This window comes from Triturus cristatus, chromosome 7, assembly GCF_964204655.1.
Source record: "Triturus cristatus chromosome 7, aTriCri1.1, whole genome shotgun sequence".
Lineage (NCBI taxonomy): Eukaryota > Metazoa > Chordata > Amphibia > Caudata > Salamandridae > Triturus > Triturus cristatus.
Genome location: NC_140590.1, coordinates 1700262249 through 1700282665, shown reverse-complemented (window position 1 = coordinate 1700282665; position 20417 = coordinate 1700262249). Strand labels below are relative to the sequence as shown.

The following is a 20417-nucleotide window of genomic DNA, read 5'->3' as shown; positions in this document are numbered from 1 at the left end:
GTTCACATTAAGAGTAATTCAGCTTAACGTAATCAACATCATAAACTTTAGGATCATTTTATCTTGTCTTGGTTAGCCTTGCAACCCTCAGGATTCAACAGAAGAAACATTTATCAGAGTTTAAAAAGGGGAGGAACATTAACAGCATGTTAAAGAAGGTCTAGTTTTTTGTGTGCAGACTTATATAGCACAAAGCGGGCTATGAACAAACAGTGTGCTTCAAAACAGAGGTAGCTATAGTGCAAGAAGTGAGGGCAATGGAGGATCAGAGCATATGCATTTTTATTAAAGCAATAAATGGAGGGGGTGGAGTAGTCCATATAGAGCTATGCAGAGCAAGAGCTAGGTCAGGGGTGATTGGAGGCAGTGTTGGAGCAGCTATGGTGGGTCCTGTAACATTGACTATAGGCTAGGTTCCAAAAATGTAGTTTTCATGTACAAATTAGGTCAATCTACCAAAACATTGTCATGGATAAAACAAAGGTAGCAACAATTGTAGAAAAGACTACGCCTAATTTGACTGTTTCTTTGGTTTGCAAAACAAGCACATGGTACAGCAGGTCGGATCTGGCCCTTTTTAACATAAGGAAACCTTTTTCAAATCTTGCATTAGTGACTGAGTGATTAATGTGGAGATCTGAGTCCCTTTTTGCTCATTACTCACAGATGCATTCGGGTGCCATCCTCATCAAGCATCACAAGCTTCTGGATTTGTTACCACGGCGATGTAAAGCATGCCATATGAGATGGGTGACTAGAAGGATAATTGTAGTATTTCTTTGCAATGCTACAATATCATGATTTAACAGCTACAGAGTGTGGGGCCCGGCCTCGTGGCGTGGGCCTCCTTGACCACTAGCCCCCAGACCCAGCCCATACACCACCCCTGGTCCCGGGTTATAGCCGCCCGTCCTTCCCACCCCGTAGCCACCAAAGACCCCTGGCCACCATGTCCTGATGTCCCGATGGCCAGCCCGGGGCCCCAGCGAAACCTAGACCCTGAACGCGCCATGCCCGGCCAAGGGAGAGGGAACCTCCCCCAAGCAAGACAGGGAGGAGTAGTCTCTGTCACACCTCTGACCTCCTCTCAACAGAGGGTTTCGATCACCCTCCGGCCCCCAGGGAGCTGGCTCCCCGCATGCTGGGTGTCTGGAGTCCCTCCCAGGCCAACCTGAAAGGATCAAAGAGCCGAGCGGCAGGAAATCCCAACACCGCCCCCAGAAGACAAGACCCCTCTCTGTGTGGACGCCGGACTTCAAAGAGAATAAGGCGTATAACAAGGGGTGCTGAGGGGCCTGGGGTAGAGAACACCTGGAACTAAGAGAGCCCTGCGGACCTAGTCGCGGCTCGACGAACCTGCAAATAAGGACACTACCTGATCCTTGGAAACCATCTGAGCCCTGCTGACGTCGTCGCGGCTCCCGAGACACTACGAACCCCGGGGCCTGCTGAGAGACTCGCGGCTCCCCCTGACCTTAAGACCATCGGGGCCTGCTGAGAGACTCGCGGCTCCTCCTGACTCTAAGACCAACTGAGCCTGCCGAGTGAATCGCGGCTCCCTGAAGATCTCACAATCGACAGTTCCTTCCTACAGGAGCCATGCGGACGTGGTCGCGGCTCGAGAATACCCTGGTCCGGCTGGACCCAAGCCTGTACCGTGTCCCCCGGCTCGAGGATTGAGAGCTGTGCAAAGGATACTCGGCATTGACTCTGAACCTAGAACTGTCCCGCTACCCCAACCCCCTTTTGTCAAGGAATTACCACGCTTGTTGTATTGACCAAAGACTACCTTGCGGATCATAAAGATCCAAAGAATCTTAGATAAAGATCTCCGTTTACTGAACCCTACTATGTGGTGTCCCTTTGTCAAGTAGTGCCAGCTCAGCGAGTGCGATCCTAAAGTACGAGTCCCCTTCCTGGAAGGGCCTCCCCGCCGGTGCTCGGCCTGATTCTGAGAGAGGTGGGTCACGGGGTGGTCAGGAACGTGTTCCGAAACCCCCCTGGGATCGCCCCTTCCAACATTTGGTGGCAGGCGACGGGATCCGAGCTGACACCTAGAGATCGTACAGTAAACGGCTGATGCACTACCGAACAAAGATGGAAGAAGGAACCGCCATGAGTACCACAGGAACCAACGCGAGTTCTACGTTCCGAGAGGACCGGTTGGAAGAGTATACGCACCGAGAATTAAAACAGTTTTGCAAAGACCTTGGAATCGCTACCACAGGATTAAGCACCAAAGAAGATTTCCAGAAAGCATTGAAGGCCAGAGTAGAGTCCGGAGATTCCCTTCCCCAAACTGAAGGAGGCGGTCGACGGATGGAGCCGCCGAACGAGCTTCGAAGCACCCCGGTAAGGAACAACGCCCCAGAGGGTGGCCTGTCCCCAGAAGAACTGGCAGACCGGGAAAGGAGCCGCAGCCACGAACTAGAACTGGCCAAGCTAAAGATAGAGGGAGAGCTAAAATTAGCCGAGAAAAAGTTAGCTGTAGAACAATTACGCCTACAAGGGGAACTTGAAGAGAAGAAACGCCAGCGAGAGCACGAAGAAAAAAAGCTGCAACTGGAGCATGAGCGCATCCTAAAAGAGATCGAGCTCAAGGCCAAGAATGAGGAATCCAGACCCCCGGGGAATCAAGGGACCTCTCCCCCGGTGGAACCAAAGGTCCACATCCCCAAGGATGTGGTGAAAGAGTATTACAAGAACGACGACATCCAGCAATGGTTCAAGGCCTACGAGGTCGCCATGACCTCCCACCGAGTCCCACAGAAGGATTGGGGGGCTGGCTTGTGGGGCCAGTTCCTGAGCGAGGGGAGAGACACCCTGCTGGACCTGCCCTCCACTGTGCTAAATTCGTACAGCCACATGAAGGAGGCCCTGTTAGCGAGATATGGACTCACCCCCGAGATGTACCGGCAAAGGTTCCGAGACTGCAAAAAGATACACGGTACTACGTGGGTGGAGTACGTGAACTTTTACAGCCGAGCCTTAGATGGGTGGATCAAGGGCAGCAAGGTCTCCACCTTTGAGGAGCTGTTCGACCTGATCACATGGGAAAACTTGTCCGCAAATTGCTTTGTAGAGTCACGCCAGCACCTCCTCGACAGCAAGCTCACAGATCCGAGGAAACTGGCTGTTGAAGCTGACTGCTGGGTGAACACCCGGGCCCCCCGGGGCCCCGTGGGAGACTACGGCCGCCACAGTCAGGGACCTCCCCGCCAGAGGGGTGGGGGAAACCAGGGAAGACTGAGGGAATTCCAGGCAGGCCCCCAGCATAGTCCCCCCAGAAACCAACCCCCGCACTTTCCAGCACCACCTCCAGCCAGCACGGGGCCCCCGGGGAGGCAGGGACCCCGAGACAAGATCACATGTTACCGTTGCCAACAGACGGGTCAGTACGCCAGTGACCCCCAATGTCCCAGGTACCAACGGGCCGCAGCGACCGCTCCCCCAGCCCGACAGATGGCCATCGTGGCCCTAGGGGAGGAGATAGAGGACACCGAGGAGTGGGAGCCGGCAGCCATGGCCCTGGTCTCCCTAGGAGACCGAGAAATGGTTTCCGGAACTGCCTTACCCGCCAACACCAAGAAATACCGACAGCAGGTGACGGTCAACGGGCACCGCATCGAGGCCCTCCGCGACACCGGGGCGAGTGTCACCGCGGTCCACTGCCACCTGGTAGCCGAAGACCAGATACTTCCCGACATCTTCTGTCCAGTTATATCCTCGGACAATTCCGAGAGCCTCTGCCGGATGGCCCTGGTACCCTTTGAATGGGGGGGAGTAACCGGTAAATTGAGAGTGGCCGTCCGAACCTCCCAGCCCGTAGACTGCCTCGAGAGCTCCCTGTGGGGACATGTGGAACGAAGGGCCCACCTAGGAATGATGGGCCTACCCGAATGGGTGTGCGCTACCACGCGCTCCATGTCAGCCCGATCGCCTCCCCTCGAGGGAGGTGAGGCCCAAACCCTGAACCCAGCCGCCATCCCTGAGGGACGGGACAGGCTACCCGAGCCCGATGACCTCCCCCCGGAAGGGGAGTCCCTCCCCGACAACGGGCCAGTATATCAGAACCCCGAGCAAATGACGGAGCTAGGTGACCTGTCCGAGTTGGCGCAATGGCGCTCCGAGGGGGGCCCCTCCCGGGAACAGTTCTGCAGAGAACGAGCCGCCTGACCTTCCCTCATCGGACTCCGGCAGCAGGCCGAAGCCCAGGCAGCGGGCGAAAAGTCCGGAACCCATTGGGTGTATTGGGAAAACGACCTCCTGTACAGTGAGCAGAAGTCTGCCGAGCTAGGATCGGCCCGGGTACTGGTGGTACCTCTGCGATTCCGAGACTTCCTCCTGGGCCTAGCCCACGATGTACCCCTGGCGGGACACTTGGGCCATGACAAAACCTATCATCGCTTAGTCACCCACTTCTATTGGCCCAAGATGCGAGCTAATGTCGAAGCCCACTGTAATTCCTGTCCCACGTGCCGATCCAGCGGAAAAAGTGGCGGGAAGCGCAAAGCGCCACTACAACCCTTCCCCGTCGTTAGTACCCCCTTCGAGCGGGTGGGGATAGACATCGTGGGACCTCTGGACCCAAGGACCGCCCAAGGCCCCCGGTTCATCCTTGTACTGGAGCACCATTCCTCCCGCTACCCCGAGGCCATTCCCCTCCGAACCGTGATGGCCCCCGTGGTGGGACGGGCCTTGATGGGGATAGTCTCCCACGTGGGGTTCCCCCGCGAGGTCGTGAGTGATCACGGCACTAACTTTATCTCGAAGTACATGAAGTCCTTATAGCAGCAATGCGGGGTATCGTACAAGTTCACCACCCCGTACCATCCCCAAGGCAATGGTCTAGTGGAACGGTTTAACCGGACCCTGAAGGGGATGATCATGGGCCTCGAAGAGCCCCTCCGTCGCAGGTGGGACGTTCTCCTCCCCTGCCTCCTGTTCGCATACCGGGAAGTTCCCCAAAAATCCCTGGGGTTCAGCCCATTTGAATTGCTCTATGGGCACCCCGTCCGGGGACCCCTGAGCCTGGTCAAGGAGGGCTGGGAGACCGCACCCCGAGGGCTCCCCCAAGATGTATTCCGATACATCTTGGTGCTCCGCAACCAGACTCGGAAATTCCGAGAGCTCGCCGAAGCAAACCTCGAGACTAGCCAGGAGGAGATGAAGTGCTGGTATGACCAGAATGCCACTCTGGTCGAGTTCCAGCCGGGCCAACAGGTCTGGGTGATGGCCCCGGTGAAACCATGCGCTCTCCAAGACAAATGGACTGGACCCTTCAAGGTCGTAGAGCGAAAGAGTCAAGTCACTTATTTAGTTGACGTCCAGTCCCCTCGGAACCCCCTCCGGGTCCTCCACGTGAACCGCCTCAAACCTCACTTCATGAGGACGGAGCTGAGTTTGATCCTGGCCACCGACGATGGGGCCGAGGAGGACACCGAGCCCCTCCCGGACCTCCTGTGCGCGAAAGAGAAGGATGGCTCTATAGAAGGAGTGAGACTTTCCTCCTCTCTCACCCCCCCAACAATACGACGATTGCCGCCAGCTATTGGGGCAATTCGCAGACCTCTTCTCCCTCACCCCCAGGGTCACCGACTGGTGTGTCCACGACGTGGATACCGGAGACAGCCCGCCCGTACGGCACAGAGTCTACCGCGTCCCTGACAGGGTCCAGACCTGCATCCAGGCCGAGGTAGCCAAGATGCTAGCCCTAGGGGTGGTCGAACCCTCCGACAGTCAATGGGCTAGCCCCGGGGTACTGGTTCCGAAAGCAGCGGCCCCCGGGGGTCGCCCCGAACTAAGGTTCTGTGTGGACTACCGGGGGCTCAACGCGGTCACCCGAGCCGATGCTCACCCTATCCCCCACGCAGACGAGCTCATTGACCGCCTGGGGGCTGCTCACCATCTCAGCACCTTCGACTTGACCTGCGGATACTGGCAAATTGCGCTCACCGAGGGAGCCAAGGAGCGGTCCGCCTTCTCCACCCCAGATGGGCACTATCGCTTCCGAGTCATGCCCTTTGGAATGAAAAATGCCCCGGCCACCTTCCAGCGGCTGGTCAACAGGGTCCTGGCCGGGCTGGAAGAGTTCAGCGCCGCGTACCTAGACGACATTGCGGTGTTCAGCTCCCAATGGGCCGAACACCTCCAGCACCTCCGACAGGTGCTGATGGCCCTGCGCCAAGCGGGCCTAACCGTCAAAGCCAGCAAATGTCAAATTGGACAAGGTTCCGTGGTTTAGCTGGGACACCAGGTCTGGAGCGGGCAGGTGGCCCCCCTCCAGCCCAAGATCGACGCCATCTTGGCCTGGGAGCCCCCAGCGACACAGACCGAAGTCCGGGCCTCCTTAGGCCTCACCGGCTACTACTGAAGATTCATTAAAAACTATGGCAGCATAGTATTATTATTATTATTATTAAGCATTTTATAGAGCGCGACAGCTACCCCAAATAGGAGTGTCCCGGCGCTAAAGCACAGCAGAATTACAGCCAGCGTGAGAGAGAGCCTAGAAAAGCCAAGTTTTTAGTGCTTTCCTAAAACTAGATTCAGTATGTGCCTGCCGCAAAGGTTCTGGTAGGGTGTTCCATAGTGATGCAGCACCCACTGTGAAGGTCCTCCCTCCCAGGCGAGCCTTCTCAAAACGAGGGATTTGCAGCAAAGTCTGGGAGTTTGATCGTAGCATCCGAGTTTGTTTGTATAAACACACTCTTTGCTTTAAATATTGCGGACAATTTCCCTTAAGAGCCCGATATGTCAAAGTCAAGGCCTTGAATTGGATTCGTTTCTCCACCTTCAACCAATGGAGCTTCTGTAAATACGGAGAGACATGGTGTTTAAAAGGAATTCGTAACACCAGTCTCGCAGCCGCATTCTGAATCATCTGGAGGCGGCCAATGGCATATTTGGGTAGACCAAGATATAGACTATTTGCATACTCCAACCTGGACGTGACTGTAGCATGTACTATGGATTTCCGGCAACCCTCCGGTAGAAAATGGAGGATTCTCCGCAGATTTTTCAAAGTGCTAAAACAGCCAGAAGACACCTGCTTAAAATGAGCCGAGAGTGAGAGATTCGTCTCCCATTTCACACCTAAATTCCTAGCACACAAGCTAGGAATAGGTGGTACCCCCATCTCTAATGGCCACCACAATCCAGGATCAGGAGCTAATCCCTTGCCGAAAAACAAAACTTCGGTTTTACCGGCGTTGAGCTTTAATTTTTTTGCATTCATCCAACGAGCAATGTCTTGTAAACAGCCCTTGAAATTCCTGAAAGTGTCTGCCGTCCGCTCCTTAAATGGAAAGATCAGCTGGGTGTCATCGGCGTAAGAAATCGCTTTGACCCCCCAGTTGGCAATAAGTGTGAAAAGCGGTCCTAGATAGACATTAAACAACATGGGGCTAAGGGCAGAGCCCTGTGGAACGCCACACCTGATTTGCTTAGGTCTAGATACATAAGATTGCAAAGCCACTTTCTGGGACCGCCCGCTAGGTAAGATTGTACCCAAACTAACACCGTCCCACCAAGCCCTGCATCTTGTAATCTCTGGATTAGGATGGCATGGTCCACAGTATCAAACGCCGCGGACAGGTCCAGGAGCACCAGCAACGCCGAAGCTCCTGTATCCAATGTCCATTTTACCGACTCTGCCACCTCAAGGAGAGCGGTCTCAGTGCTAAAACCTGCCCGAAAACCAGATTGGGTATCGTGAAAAGCCTGATTCCGCTCTAAAAAAGAGGTCAGTTGACGCTGAACCAATTTCTCTAGCATCTTTCCCGGGGCCGGGAGCAGGGAGATAGGCCTTAAGTTACTGAGGTCCCCCGGATCACCGTTTTCTTTCTTCTTCAAGGGGAGAAGAGTTGCATGTTTCCAGGAATCGGGAAAGATGCCTGTCTCTAGAGAGGTATTCCAAATGTGAAGAAGGCCCTCGGTCAAAGAAGGAGCTAGCATTTTCCCAAATTTTGGCGGGCACGGATCATCTGGCGCACCCGACCTACATTTTTGTAGCTCCCCTAATGCCTCTTGATGATAAATCTGACTAAAGTTTAAGAGTGTTACCCACTTACCGTCATCTACTGGAGTGTCCAGTTGCACAGTGACCTCAGAGGGGGTAAAAAAAGTCATAAACCCTAGAGATTTTGTCATCAAAATAACTGGCAATTTTTTCACATTGTTCAACGGACGCTGAGACCTCCAACTCACTTGCCTTAGGTTTAAAAAAAGATTGGACTACTTTAAAAACTTCTGTGCAGGAGTGATCTGCATTCTGGATGCGAGCAACAAGATAGTCCCGTCTGGCAATTTTTAAAGCCTTATGAAATTCTTTAGTCGCTTTTTTATAAACCACTTTAGCTAGGTCGCAGTAGGCTGCTCTCCAATGGCGTTCTAGCTTTTTGCATTTACTTTTTTGTTCCTTCAGTATAGCAGAGAACCATGGGGCCGAGGGAGAGCTTCTAGCGGGTTTCCCTGTTCTGATTGGTGCAACAGCCTCCACTGCGTCCGCAATCCATTGATGTAGCAAGGCTGCGTCAGAATTGGGGTCCTGAGACAGCTGGGGATAACTATCTCTCAATCTGGGACTTAAGAATTCTGCAGACAGTTTTTTCCAGTCTCTTTTATGCACGACCTGGATGCTATTGGCCAGTTTAGCAAACGGGAGAGTAATAGAGAACGGGACTAAAAAGTGGTCCGACCAGGTCAGTGGCAGTGGGGGCCTTATTACAGTGTTATTAAGATTAGAAAAAATAAGGTCTAGGGTGTGTCCTGCAGTATGTGTTGGGGAGAGCACCCCTTGTACAAGGTTAGCCCCCTCTAGAGAGGCCACAAATTGCGACGCTTGGACGCAATCTGGGTCATCAATATGAAGGTTAAAATCACCCAGAGCCAAGAAGTTGGAATAGACTACTGATTTTTGGATAATCAGATCACATAAAGACTGCAGTGCGGTCGCTGCACATGCAGGCGGTCGATAAATAAGAATGCCAGCCAAAGCATAAGCAGGGTTAATCTGGAAGCAAAAATGTAAACCTTCAATACCAGCCACAAGAAGCGGGGCAGAGGACACATAGTAGGCCCCCTCACAGAGCTAACCTCCAAGAAACAGCCGAAGAGAGTACAATGGACCTCCCGTTGCCAAGAGGCGTTCGATGCCCTAAAAACCGCGATGTGTACGGCCCCCGTGCTCCAAGCCCCCGATTACTCCAAGGAGTTTGTAGTCCAGACGGACGCTTCGGAGCACGGAATCGGGGCCGTCCTCTCACAGTTCAACGAGAAGGGCCTAGACCAGCCTGTAGCCTTCATCAGCCGAAGGTTACTACCCCGGGAATGACGGTGGAGCACCATTGAGAGAAAGGCCTTCGCAGTAGTCTGGGCACTAAAGAAACTACGGCCTTACTTGTTCGGAACCCACTTCCGAGTACAAACAGATCACCGACCCTTACGGTGGCTGATGCAAATGAGAGGAGAAAACCCCAAACTGCTGCGATGGTCGATCTCCCTCCAGGGGAGGGACTTCACCGTAGAGCATCGCCCAGGTACTGACCACGCCAATGCTGATGGCCTGTCCCGATTCTTCCGCCTCAGCGAAGAGAACCCCCAAGAGGATGGGTAGTTCTCCCCGACTTTCAGCTGGGGGGGACGCGTGTGGGGCCCGGCCTCGTGGCGTGGGTCTCCTTGACCACTAGCCCCCAGACCCAACCCATACACCACCCCTGGTCCCGGGTTATAGCCGCCTGTCCTTCCCACCCCGTAGCCACCAAAGACCCCTGGCCACCATGTCCTGATGTCCCGATGGCCGGCCCGGGGCCCCAGCGAAACCTAGACCCTGAACGCGCCATGCCCGGCCAAGGGAGAGGGAACCTCCCCCAAGCAAAACAGGGAGGAGTAGTCTCTGTCACACCTCTGACCTCCTCTCAACAGAGGGTTTCGATCGCCCTCCGGACCCCCAGGGAGCTGGCTCCCCGCATGCTGGGTGTCTGGAGTCCCTCCCAGGCCAACCTGAAAGGATCAAAGAGCCGAGCGGCAGGAAATCCCAACACCGCCCCCAGAAGCCAAGACCCCTCTCTGTGTGGACGCCGGACTTCAAAGATAATAAGGCGTATAACAGGGGTGTGCTGAGGGGACTGGGGTAGAGAAGACCTGGAACTAAGAGAGCCCTGCGGACCTGGTTGCGGCTCGACGAACCTGCAAAGAAGGACACTACCTGATCCTTGGAAACCATCTGAGCCCTGCTGACGTCGTCGCGGCTCCCGAGACACTACGAACCCCGGGTCCTGCTGAGAGACTCGCGGCTCCCCCTGACCTTAAGACCATCGGGGCCTGCTGAGAGACTCGAGGCTCCTCCTGACTCTAAGACCATCGGAGCCCGCTGAGAGACTCGCGGCTCCCCCCAAACTCTAAGACCAACTGAGCCTGCCGAGTGAATCGCGGCTCCCCGAAGATCTCCCGATTGACAGTTCCTTCCTACCGGAGCCCTGCGGATGTGGTTGCGGCTCGAGAATACCCTGGTCCGGCTGGACCCAAGCCTGTACCGTGTCCCCTGGCTCGAGGATTGAGAGCTGTGCGAAGGATACTCCTATCAATAAAACTATATGATTAGAATTCTATACGTTTTCCTGAACCCTCTCTTACCATTTCAAGATCTCCCATAACATTGGCAACTTTTATTCATGGCTTGGATGAAATCATTTTCTTTAGCATAGATACCACAAATACATTGTGAAGTATCCACCACTCAGCAAGCTATGCACCTGTGCAGCGGTTTACTTAATACAATTGTATGTCTTCTTCATCTTAGCTATTCAGCACCTTCTCCAAAATGGATGTAAATCCTTCTTACAGTGCCAATGAGACCCACACTACTTCTACAGTACATTCTTGAGTTGGAGACCTGTGATTACTATAGACATTAAAATCTGGATCTTCTTCAGAACACACAATAATCAATACCACATATCCACAGATGCTCCAGTACAACACCCGCACCCTGCCTCTCATGGACATATTGTATATCTTCAGCAAAATTCATCCTAACACCATAGTACCACTACCATTTTGGAGTGTTACAATCTTTGTACTTCAATGGAAACCTTGTAATTCCTCCAGCACCTTCTACAGCATAGAAGTTAGTCATTCATATATCTTTATGGAAAGGCAACGAAAAACTAATGGCCTCATTACAAGTATAGGTTCTATATATCACAACTGGGAAATAATGATACCACTGGGTTTGTTATTTATCGGGTGTGATAAATAGCATCTACTATGAGCTTGTGGAGAATAACATGCAGAGTTTAGCACACCAAAACCTGCATGACAGGGTAATTACTGTATGGTTTTCCCCTGTTACATTTTCGGCAGGTTTGACCTGCCAAAATGTAACCAAGGTGTGAGTACTTTATGCAGCCGATGTGTTAAATATAACTCAACTCGTAATTCGATCTGTGCACAAACAGGGGTTTGCACAGGGGTTGGAAAAAACAGCTGTCTAATACTCAGGCCCTATGTCCATTCTGACGGATGCAATCTTATACTTCATCGAAATCTTATATAGAAGGTAGACATCAATACATCTCCATGGAAATCCACCTAACACCACAGGACCAATTCCATCTGGAGCAGAACAATCATTGTACATCAATGAAAACTATGTCATTCCATCAGCACCTTCTACACCATAGAGGCTAGTCATCCATACATCTATATGGAAACCCACCAAAACACTATGTCCATTTTGGACTGCTGCAATCTTTACCTTATTGAACCACAACATATAAGTGAGGCTTCAATACACCTCCATGAAAACTCATCATGAAACCCATTTAGCTTCCTCAGCGTGAGTATGAGTATGTATTAAAGCTCTATGAATGCGTTATCATAAGTATGGAATGGTCCAGACATTGAGACTACCAGGTTTTGTTTCTAGTGACAGACTTTTTGGGGCTTACTACTTACATTATCTGCGGTGATTTCCTGTTCAGGCTTCAGTAGAAGGACACTGAGGTCAACGGCCCTCACAGAACAAAGGGAGAGAGGAGCTGCGCTAAGCTGGAGTTGAATCTTGGCACCTGGGAGATCCTGCTGCTTTGAGAACCCAAGAGTGACCTGGTGAGAAACAAGAGAACTGAATCAACAACAAAGCCAAGAGTGATATTCAGAGAGCCACTTCCAACCACATTGTAGAAAACAGACTTCACTGTTGGTGCCATAGGATTCCTGAGTTCTTAAGTTGTTCAAACTGCTCCCCTACTTCCTCCTATCTAAGGCCAACCAGGCCATCCAGGCAAATTTTCATTGGGACCTAAAAACATATTTTTGTGTAATTGGTTAGCTCTCAGTCCAGCGCTAGGGAACCACTTCAGGGGTAATCGTTTGTGCTTTACAAGTACACCAAAAATAAAATATATAAATAAATACATAGGATTTTAGGCCATGAGCAGAGCTTTGCCACAATTACTGCATTTTGTTAATTAGGTGCTTAAAACGGTAAATGGAGTCACATGCATAGTTCATGCTTTTCTTCATTATTTAGTGCCTGTATTAGCTGTTCCTTAAATTTGGCCTTTGGGGTTATTTCTAGGAAATATAAAAAGGGAGTAATCAAGTGGCTACATCTGTTTCCTCCATCTTTTCCTGAAAGGATAGCTTATGGATGAAGACAAGTGAATTCAGCCTTCAAGTGCTTTATAAAAAAGACACAACACCTCTAAGGAGTGGGAACAGGGGTTTAATCTCCCTCACAATTGAATTTCTGGTCTGTTTCTGCAACCTGAGTATAGCCATTATGTACTTTGTCTCTGTGGAAGAGCTCTGACAGACTATGATGCAGCTGTGACCTCTTGTGGCAAGTATGCTATTAACAGAGGTCCTAGTATAAGAAGACAAACAGCAAATGAGTAGTGGCACATAGATGTCAGACATGGCTTGCCACTAGTTGAGGTATTGAAAGGGGCCAAAAGTCTTCCAAACTGCCTCACTCTCCAAAGTGTGTTACTGCCATTGGTGAGGTGAGTAGTGAAGCCTCAATCTGATGTTCAGATACATGAACTATAACTGTTTTCATCCCTCTAGTATCATTAAAGAAGACACGTCCATTGACCGTCTGCAACTCTTGACTACTGCTTCTTTCTTCTACAAAATAGTCCCCACACCTAACCAACTCACCTTATTTTTGAAGCATTTAGCCACTTCAAACCCAGTCACATCAGCCACCATCTGCCCATTGTTGAGCACGATGTACCCCAAAATCCGGGCGAAGGGTGAAAAGTCAGAGTTGAGGGTCACGCGGAGAGGGAACACACTCCACAAGCCTGCCAAGACAAAACAAACAGCATTCCTATGTTTCATCAATCATCTCTGCCCAGAAGATATGTTTCCAAACTGTCAGAGTCCTCATTATGGGATGTTAACGATGATGGAGCAGAGACATCTGAGCTTTGCCTTATTCTGTTCTAAGGAGATTTTACTAACACTAAATTCAGTGCCACCCTGTGAGACAATTGAAACCAACTACGTTTGAAGTGCCCCTGTAGCTCCACATGACTCCAGGGAATATGTCTGGATAATGACTAGTGACTAGTAGGTGGGCATCTTATTACCGGCCCCTGGCACATATAAAATGATTCATTGGATAACCTATCTCTTTTCTCATCTCTTTTTCAGTGATAATCCCCGAACATCCAAGAGAAAGTCCAAAGATCTATAGGTAAGCACGAGTAGCAACTCCCCTGTTTGATTTATTTTGGGACTGGTTGAGTGTGGGTTCTTGCTTCTGTTCTCTCTGCTTGACAAAGCAGATAGCCATCATGTCTTTCTATCCTCAAAATGTCTATATGCATCCTATCCTCACCATGCAAACCAACGTTGCCCTTAACCCAACAACAGGCTAGCAGTTTGTTGGAGTATCATACACACAAAACACAGATAGCCCTCTTATCAAACCACCACACTCACCGTGGCTCACTCTTATGCTCTTAGGGTACGACTCTTCCAACTTGCGAGTTGCAAATTGCATCATTTTGCGACTCGCAAATTGCGACTTGCAAATTGGAATTTACAACAGTGTTTCAGACACTGTTTGCAATTCATTATGGGGTCGCAAATAGCCTGCCTCATTAATATTCATGAGGCAGGTGCAATTTGCGACTCCATTGTTAATAGCTAGCACTCCCAGGGATGGTGGCCTGCTGGGGTCAGCAGACCACCATGTCTGTGACTGCTTTTTAGATTTTCTTTAAAGGAAAAGGGGATGCATTTAAATAAGAAAAATGAAACGTTACTGTTTAATTTTGTAAGTGTAGGCAGTGGTCCCATGGACCACTGCCTTCTCTTAAAAAATATTTTCAATGCCAGTCACAAAGGGTAAGGGGTCCCCTGGGGATCCCATCCTGTTTGCGAGTAGCTTACCAGCCATTTGAAATGGTTGGTAGACTGCAAGGGTTTTGCGGCCGCAATTGCAAAAACAAAACAATCTTACATTGAAGTGCGAGTCGGCATTAGGAATGGACGCCCTTGGCACGACCCTTCCTAATAGCAAGTTGAAACCCCTATTTTGCGAGTCGGTAATAGGTTACCGACTTGCAAATTAGGGTTTGTAAATAGGGCCTATTTTGCAGTCGCAAACGGGCAAATTTCCCGTTTGTGACCAAAAAAAATGGTCGTACATTTGGCCTTTAAAACCTTATTCTCTTAAACATTTGCTTAGTACGTGGTTATGCAACTGAGTCGATCATCCATAAATATTTAGACATTCTCTTCATTACACTGACCTGGCGCACTTTCACAACAGATGTCATCGTGAAGGACCTCATTTCTGAGAGATGTACAATCATCCACTAACCACACACAAACAAACCTGTAGGAGGCATCACCATCTTGAACAGGTTTTTCTCCCTGTGTCTCTTTTGGACATCCTCCTGACAGGCGAACTCTCACACCAAACATCTCTGCCATTTAACATCTCATCAAACACCCATCTGTGTAAAGCAAAGACTTCATTTATGATTTCTTTGATTTCATCTCCTGAAACTTAGTTTTTTAATGAAACAACATGGAACCTGGAGAGTTTAATCTTCCAGGGGATCAGAATGAATGATGCGAAACTGCAACATCATTGCCTCATTCAACTGACATCCCATATTACAGCTGCAACACATTCCAAAGGAAACACCCTTGAGCTTGTATTCTCTGTCCTACCCACCCAAACTTGCAAATATCCCAACCTTTTAAACTGATCAATTCTTATTTGCATTGCCTACCTTAGGCCCCTTTAAATTGGCAACGAAACCATCTGTGACAACCACATATTCGATTAAGAATGACCCATCAGACACTGTTGGACAAATACAGATCCTACTCAGTCCTGCCACCACCTCTGATTGAGACATGATTCTCTCCATGCTGAGTAATTCTCACTAGTGCTCTGTAGAAAGGAGGTGCCTAAAGAACTGAAAGCAAACCTGTTTGTCGCATGGTATATTAAGGAACAGGATGGCGACAAAAGAAACGTTGGCAAACTTGAAAAGAAATGGTATGAATCCAAATCCCCTGCAAATATCACAGTCCTCAAAATAACATAATTCAAAGTGAAGAGTGCATTGCTACCACCAAGGCTAACTACTTCATGAACGCCGTCCACGAGCCTAGCAATGAGAATAAAGTATTATTCAAATTGTTCAGACACTGGTCCTTGTCATTCCCTACAGAAATCAATGGACGTTAATGAACGTTTTATTAATCAATCCAAAGCAATCATTGTCACATTGACAATTCCACTACCCATGTAACAGCAATGTACATTAAATCCCGGCGCACTGCATGACCTAATATCCCATCAAACACTTGTCAAAGCAATCCTGGAACACCATCCAACACTCTATTATAATATCACCCTACTATAGTCGTGGTCTCCTTTAACCATCTTTCATTAAACTGCGGCATCTGGAGGCCCTTAAACCTACCCTCTATCAACACCTCTCTCCTCATGGGTTTCTTCCTCTCATCCCTGAATATGTGTCGAATGAGCTGCCTCCTCAAAAATCCAACCTTGCCCCAGAGGAGCTGTCTGTTTACTGTCCCTTCACACATACTCTCTTCCTAAGGGAAAGCTTTTGAGAGAACAAAAGATAACTAACTGTGAAAGCACCTTGATCTCCAAAGGCTTGTCCAACTCTACCAATCAGGGTTTCACCCCAACTGTAGCTCACAGAATGTAACTTTCCATATAGGAAATGGTGATCTACCAACCACTGATATTGGTGAACCAATATGGTGACCCACTTGACAAAGGTCTATGCTACTGATCACCAGGACTTATGTGAAGCTTTCCATTAATACATAGGTATCACTGACAACATCTTAAATTGGTTCACCGTATAGATCGCTGGACAAAATATTTGTACTTTCTTTAAGAAAAATCAGGCTGCACGTCTTCATGAGAGACGGCAGTATGCAAGTACTTATGAGAGAAGGTAGTCACCTTCCCTACATAGTTGTACTTTTCTCTTGTATTATTCTGAGGCCATAGAGTTGCAACATGACTTTTGTTCCAAATTCTTCCATCATCTGTCTTTAACAACTTCACAACCTTTTTCTCTCTTGTGAATTTTGATCCTGGTTGACAACCTACAGGAGTTTTTATATTTACTATAGCTGCTTATGCAAATTCTTAACTTGTTACACATTTTCTCTGGTGAAAGTATTTCTTGCTTCGCTCTTGCTGCTGCAACTCTTTATTTCTCCACTCTCCAATTCTGCTGCTCTTCAAACCTTTGCCCCAAACCATCCATCTTGGACTAAACTTAGTATTCACTGCCCTCCTGTTAAACAACTCAGAAGGTGTTTTACCAGTAGTTGCATGTTGAAACATTCGATAAGCTGTTATCCTGTCTTGCAGTACTTGTTTCCAATTCAAAAGATTAGCTATTGCTAACTGTATGCTATTTTTAATGTCTTATTCACCCTCTCAATTGCACCATTTGTCTCTGGGTGATACACAGAACATCATTTGTAAGTTATAGCACAGTTCATTGAATACTTCTCCATTTCTTTAGAGCAGAATTGAAGACTGTTATCTGACAACATAAAATTGGGATACCATTCTCTTTTAAAAATCTCATCTAAAAATGTCATCACATTAGCAGATGTTACAACTCTTACACAGGTAAACTCTATCTACCTAGAGTATAGATCTATGACAAATATAAGATAAGGAATGTGATGTTCCCCTATGGTAAGGTCCCATAATGTCTATTGCTATTCCATCCCAAGGACATTTTGGAAGCTTCCTACATACCATGGGCATTTGTCTACACACCAATGCTTTGTCAATTACTTTGCACTGCATAAAGACTCTGCCATCCGCTCTACTTCCATGTCCATCCCTGGCCATCAGAAGTGCAATCTTAGTCTCTCTTTTGTTTTCATAATTCCCATGTGACCTTCCTGTGCAGATTTCAGACATCTGGCACCTAAACCCAATGGTGGTACTCACGTTGTTCCATAAAATTAGCATGACATTTTTAACTCATAACTCATGTGGGATCATGGACCATGGCTTACCTAATGATTTACCATGACTAGCTACCACTTCCTCAATTATTTTGGAAATTGATTGATCTTCATCTACCTCATTTCTCCACTCCTTATCTTTTATGATTCCCATAGTGACTTCACATACACTAACCCCTTCATCCACAAATGTTTCTGACCTCTCCTCAATGTCTTCCACTTCCACCAATCTTGATAAATAATCTGCTGACCCGTTGTTCACTCCAGGAATATATCCCACAGCAAAGTCATATTCCTGTAGTGTAATGCCCCCCAGCCCCTCCTTATACGAGAGCAAACCACATCCAATCCCTTCTTCCGAAACACTTCTCCCAAAGGTTTATGGTTGGGCAACTCTTTGAATTTCATACCCCAAATAATATTTCTGAATTTGTTTAGGGCTCAAAATATGGCCAATGTCGGTTTTTCAATAACTGAATTGTTTACCTCTGCATCCTTGAGGCACCGAGATACACAGGCAAACAAATGTTCTTCTTCTCCCCTCTTCTGAATCAGCACTGCACCAAGCATGTTAGTGCTAGCATTTGTTACCACACATGTTTCCTCTCCAGAAACAAAACCTTGTAAAAATGGTGCATTTTCAAGACCCGTTTTTACAGATTCAAACAGCTTCTGACAATTCTCGTCCCAGACAAACCCACATTTTTTTCATAATAGCCTCCGCAGATGTTCTGTTTTGTCAGACTATTTTGAAATAGACTTGCAATAGTACTCAACCATTCCCAGAAATTATCCTATTTATTCCATTTTGTCTAGCTTCTTTAGTTTTTGAATTGTATCAACAAACTATTTTTTGGAAGATACTCCCTTCCCTGAAATGTGGTGACCTTAATAATAATCTTCACATACACCAAACCTACATTTATCTTTCCTTAATGTCAATTCAGCTTTCCTTAATCTATGAAACTGAAAATGAGTTGTTTTTTTTAGCATGTGGTTTCTGCAGAAGCTCCACAGTATATCCTGAGTGTAAAATCTGTAGCACCCATTGGTTCTGGTCAATGGTATGGACTCCTAAGGGAAATTCTCCTCCATATTTGCTCAGATTGGGACAGTGGGCAGGGGAGCACCTGCTGGAAGTTCTTTTTTGTCGCAGGAGTGCAATTGAGAAGCACTCCTCTTACATCTGGACAATCTACCCTAACCCTGCTTTAGGTTCCACTAGGATGTGTATTTCTGATCAAACCCGTTTTGTTGTGGGGAGTAATATGGTCGGCCTTGACCCTCATACCGATTGAAAGGTTCCTTGTATGATTGGGATCTACATGTGCCATGATTTCCAACCTGACGATGGGAACGAGTTAGCATGCGAATATATGAAAAATCCAATACTGGAGAACATTAGAATATGTGGGCCAAGTTGTTCTCAGTTCACAGTCTACAAGTATCCGCATATCTCTATACCCCCATAAGTTGGTTACATATTGTTGGAAGGCGTTCCCCGGGGAGGCTGCGGAATGTGTTCCTGACCACCCGGAGGCCCACCTTACCCAGAGTTAGGCCGAGCAAGAGCAGGGAGGCCCTTCCTGGAAGGGTCTCGTACCTAGGATCGCACAGGCTGCGCTTACTCTCTTCTTCGGATAGAGGGACACCACACAGTAATTCGTTGTAAGATAATATGCTTTTATCGGTGGTTATCAGGGATCTTTATGATCCGGCAGGCAGGTGCAGAATTAATGCCACAAGCGGCAGCGATCTTGTGATGAGGGGAAAAGGGGTAGCGGGACAGTCTTTCACTCAGTGACTCTGCGAGGTAACCGGCGCCCAGCTCTCAATCCTCGAGCTGAGGGGATGTTGCTTCTCGCGGCAATCTCTGCCGATTCTCTTGGAGGAGCGGGCCGCGAGTCACTCAGCAGGCACCGGAGGGTCTTAGTTCAGGGAGCCGCGACGGCGTCAGCAGGGCTCAGATGGTTCAGAGTTCGGGGAGCCGCGACAGCGTCAGCAGGGCTCAGATGGTTCAGAGTTCGGGGAGCCGCGACAGCGTCAGCAGGGCTCAGATGGTTCAGAGTTCGGGGAGCCACGACAGCGTCAGCAGGGCTCAGATGGTTCAGAGTTCGGGGAGCCGCGACAGCGTCCGCAGGGCTCAGGTGGTTCAGAGTTCGGGTAGCGTTCTTTTGTTCGGGGAGCGATCGAGCCGCGACCAAGTCAGCAGGCTCTCGTCAGTCCAGGTCTTCTCTGCCTCCCGTCCCTTCAGCACCCCTTGTTATACTCCCCCTCCTCTTTGAAGTCCGGAGTCTTCGCGGAGAGGGGTCTGGTGCCTGGGGGGGCGGTGTGATGGGGTTTCCTGTCGCTCGGCCCTTTGATCTGTTCAGGTGTGTCCGGGAGGGACTCCAGATGCCCAGCAGGCGAGGCGCCCGCTCACCGGGGGCCTGGTGGTCGATCGAAACCTCCCTCGGGGAAGAGACCAGAGGTGTGACAGGGTCGGCGCCTCTCGGTCTGGTCTGGGTTGGGGGGTTTCGCTCTCCCTCGGCCAGGCATGCGTCTTGGGGATCTGGTCGGCCCTCGGGATGTTGGTCCACGGGAGCCGGAAGGCCGTGTCCACGAGGTTCGGCTTGGTTGTAGTGTAACTTGCTGGTCGGGAGGGCCCACACCACGAGGCCGGTCTCACACATATCCTACTGCATGTACAGTTCTCCACTGCCCTTTGGGGATTACTTTGCTTCTTGTAACCCACCCCCAAAGAAAACTGAAAGAAAGAAAAATTATTTGCACACTCACCACTGTTTCTGGTGATATCGATATTTTGTTGGCCGTTCTGAACAATCCCACCTTTGCCTGTTATCTGTAGATTAAAAGCGCACATGTTAATATAACCATCAAAATAATTATTATCATTCATATTTCTG

At 49.2% G+C, this 20417-nt stretch overlaps 1 protein-coding gene across 1 annotated transcript in view; it reads right to left on the bottom strand.

The window, feature by feature from the left end:
- The window catches only part of LOC146812810 (alpha-2-macroglobulin-like protein 1), a 630734-nt gene that overhangs the window by 391378 nt on the left and 218939 nt on the right, over window positions 1-20417 (bottom strand). Inside the window, exons 14-16 of the mRNA XM_085615203.1 lie at window positions 20290-20353; window positions 13168-13313; window positions 11959-12108 (exon numbers count right to left, since the gene is read on the bottom strand). Of these exons, the coding sequence (XP_085471329.1) occupies window positions 11959-12108; window positions 13168-13313; window positions 20290-20353 (360 nt within the window). The remainder of the gene's footprint in view (window positions 1-11958; window positions 12109-13167; window positions 13314-20289; window positions 20354-20417) is intronic.